Genomic DNA, 3,064 nt, shown 5'->3' on the forward strand with positions numbered 1-3,064 from the left:
AAAATATCGTTTTGAAGAGTTTAAATTAAAGAGAAACAATTACAAAAAATCACAAGCGAAATATAAAGTTTTTTTTGATACTTTTTTATAAAAATAATTTGATAATTAGTTGGATTTTATTTCCTTAATCTTTTTATTATTGTTACATCCGTTGATCCGTTCAAAAATATTATTATTGGATCTCTATTATCCATGTTTAAGTATATTTACAGGTTAACAGTTGTCAAGAGTTGACACCCTTTGATGGTTAATACTCCCATACAATTGTTCCAACAATGGTGCGGTCAAGCTTGGCTTATCCCTGAATACCCTTTTGATACTTTGCACGACCTTGCTTAGATCACGGCGCCGGAACCTCCTTAACTTATTGTCCTGTGTCAACACAAGAGGGCTCCCTTCCAGTTTTTCTGGTTTATATTTGTTTAAGCTGTTTGATATGGCGCCGGATACCAATAATATTTCGGTTTTGTTCATCATAGTGAACTCGAAATCCACTATGAAGAAACGGATCTGTGAACTAGAAAATAAAACACTCATAAAATTATAATTATTTAAATTCTTTATATCTGTATATTATTATTATTATATATTTTTTTTTCTTGTTTGTTTTTTTTTTTTTTATTCTTCGAATAAGTGATTAACTGAAATAATCCGTCGAGCAATAACATCTTCTAGTATCTCCCCACTTCTACACACACCGGTCTCTCTGCGTTCGGATGATTTATTACCGCGTGTATAAACGCCGTAACAGGTATCATTGCCCTGCTTAATATGTACGGGTTCAACGGCATACTCATTTTTTTGTTCGCTTCTCTGACATGTATATAAATTAATTATTAATTTATATAAATGGATTGGTCTTATCTTCAGGACAACATAGTTAAATATACATTTTGTTAATATTACATCGGCTATTGGATCGTGACAGTGTGTAATATGGTGGTCCATGTCACACACTAATCCATGTGCCTCTAATAAATTTAACATTCTGCCATTTTTATTAATTTTTCCTATGTAACCTGAGTATAAAACCTCCTTAGTTTCTATGTTAGTTAATTTTAAATTGAATTCATTATTATTCCTATCACTATATGCGGTTATATTTAAGGATGCTATTATCCCCTGTAATCTTAATCTTTTAATTATTGTTAGGTCCGTGGATCCGTTCCAAAATATTATTATTGGTTCTCTATTGTCTATGTACAAGTATCTTTGCAGGTAATCAGTTGTCAAGGTTGACACCCCCTGATGGTTAATACTTCCATACAATTGGTCCAACAATGGTGCGGTCAAGCTTGGCTTATCCCTGAATACCCTTTTGATACTTTGCACGACCTTGCTTAGATCACGGCGCCGGAACCTCCTTAACTTATTGTCTTGTGTCAACACAAGAGGGCTCCCTTCCAGTTTCTCTGGTTTATATTTGTTTAAGCTGTTTGAAATGGCGCCGGATACCAATAATATTTCGATTTTGTTCATCATAGTGAACTCGAAATCCACTATGAAGAAACGGATCTGTGAACTAGAATAAAGTACATCACTTATAACATTATATTTATTTAAATTCTTTATATATATATATTATTATATTTTTTTTTTCCGGTTTGTTTTTTTTTTATTCTTCGAATAAGTAATTAACCGAAATAATCCGTCGAGCAATAACATCCTCTAGTATTTCCCCTACTTCTATACACACTGATCTCTCCGCGTTCGGATGATTTATTACCGCGTGTATAAACGCCGTAACTGGTATCATTGCCCTGCTTAATATATATGGGTTCAATGGCATACTCATTTTTCTGTTTGCTTCTCTGACATGTTGTTTAAAACATCCTACACAAATTCTATTCCGTCTTATGTATTGGTGGTGAGGGCCGTTTAATAGTTCATCTCTAAGTTTTTCAAAGAAATCGATTGCCTGCAGTGTTAGTGGGTACTCCGCCGACAGTGGTGTTTGATTGCTCATGGTGTATTATATGGTTTTATATATATTGTTTGGTTATTATTATATTTTTCTTCTTATATTTATCTGAAAAAATAGTTAAATTATTTATTACTTATATATATATTTTTACGTCTTATTGCACTATGTATTTATTTGTATTTAATATTTATTTTATTAGTATATTACGTATTATTTTGTTTTTGTACGTTTTATATTATAATTTATTTAACGTGTTTATTTATTTTTAATTATTTATTTACTAATGTATTACGTATTTTATTATTTTTTGTTTGTACGTTTTATATTATTTTATATTTTATTATTGGATTTGTTCGAAAAGGTGGTTGGAGAGTTCACGTCTAGAAATAAATCGATCTAATTCTTCACTTATAATTAAACATATCGGTATTATTGATCTAATTGGATGTAAATTACAAATTGGTAGAAGATATTCAGTTAATGGAGTCATCACTAAATCTAATGTTTCATTGTTTAACGGTATGGGCATTTTGTCATTTGCTTCTATCACGTGATGTTTGAAACAACTTACGTATACCATGTCTTCTCGTACTGACTGAATATGTGCACTATCTAGTAATTCTTCTTTTAATTCTTTAATAAAATCAATCGCGTGTAAAGGTATTGAATATTCCAAATTAACAGGTGCGTTTTCACCCATATTTATTTTAATTATTTTATTTTCGTTATCCTCTTGTCTATTTTCTGAAACATAATCATTATTATAACGTACATTAATTCTATTATTAACTATCTTTTGCTTATTGCTTACTTATAACTTAGTGTTTATTTAATTTTTTTTTAAATTTATTTAATTAATTTTAATATATTAAATAATTTGTTATGACTAGTTACTATTAATAATATTTATTTTTTTTTTTTCTTTATTATATTTATCTTGGTGATGGTGGTGCGGTGAATGATGTCTCTTCGAATCCTCTTACGTAATCGCTTCTGTTTGGTGTTCTATATCTAACTATCCTTCCTGGCATATCTCTTATTTGTCCGTTACTAATATATCTGCATTTTATAAATATATATATTGCTATTATGAGTATTAGAGATAGTGCTGCTAGTAATATTGTTACATAATATAATAGA

At 29.7% G+C, this 3,064-nt stretch overlaps 1 protein-coding gene across 1 annotated transcript; it reads right to left on the minus strand.

Moving 5' to 3' along the window:
• Nucleotides 1-1,596: 1,596 nt before the first annotated feature.
• On the minus strand, nt 1,597-1,990 carry LOC103308661. The gene has a single exon (XM_008182430.2). It carries the CDS (start codon nt 1,964-1,966, stop codon nt 1,616-1,618), a length of 351 nt encoding a protein of 116 aa, XP_008180652.1. The 5' UTR covers nt 1,967-1,990; the 3' UTR covers nt 1,597-1,615.
• Nucleotides 1,991-3,064: the final 1,074 nt, after the last annotated feature.

The sequence above is a fragment of the Acyrthosiphon pisum genome, chromosome X, assembly GCF_005508785.2.
Source record: "Acyrthosiphon pisum isolate AL4f chromosome X, pea_aphid_22Mar2018_4r6ur, whole genome shotgun sequence".
NCBI lineage: Eukaryota > Metazoa > Arthropoda > Insecta > Hemiptera > Aphididae > Acyrthosiphon > Acyrthosiphon pisum.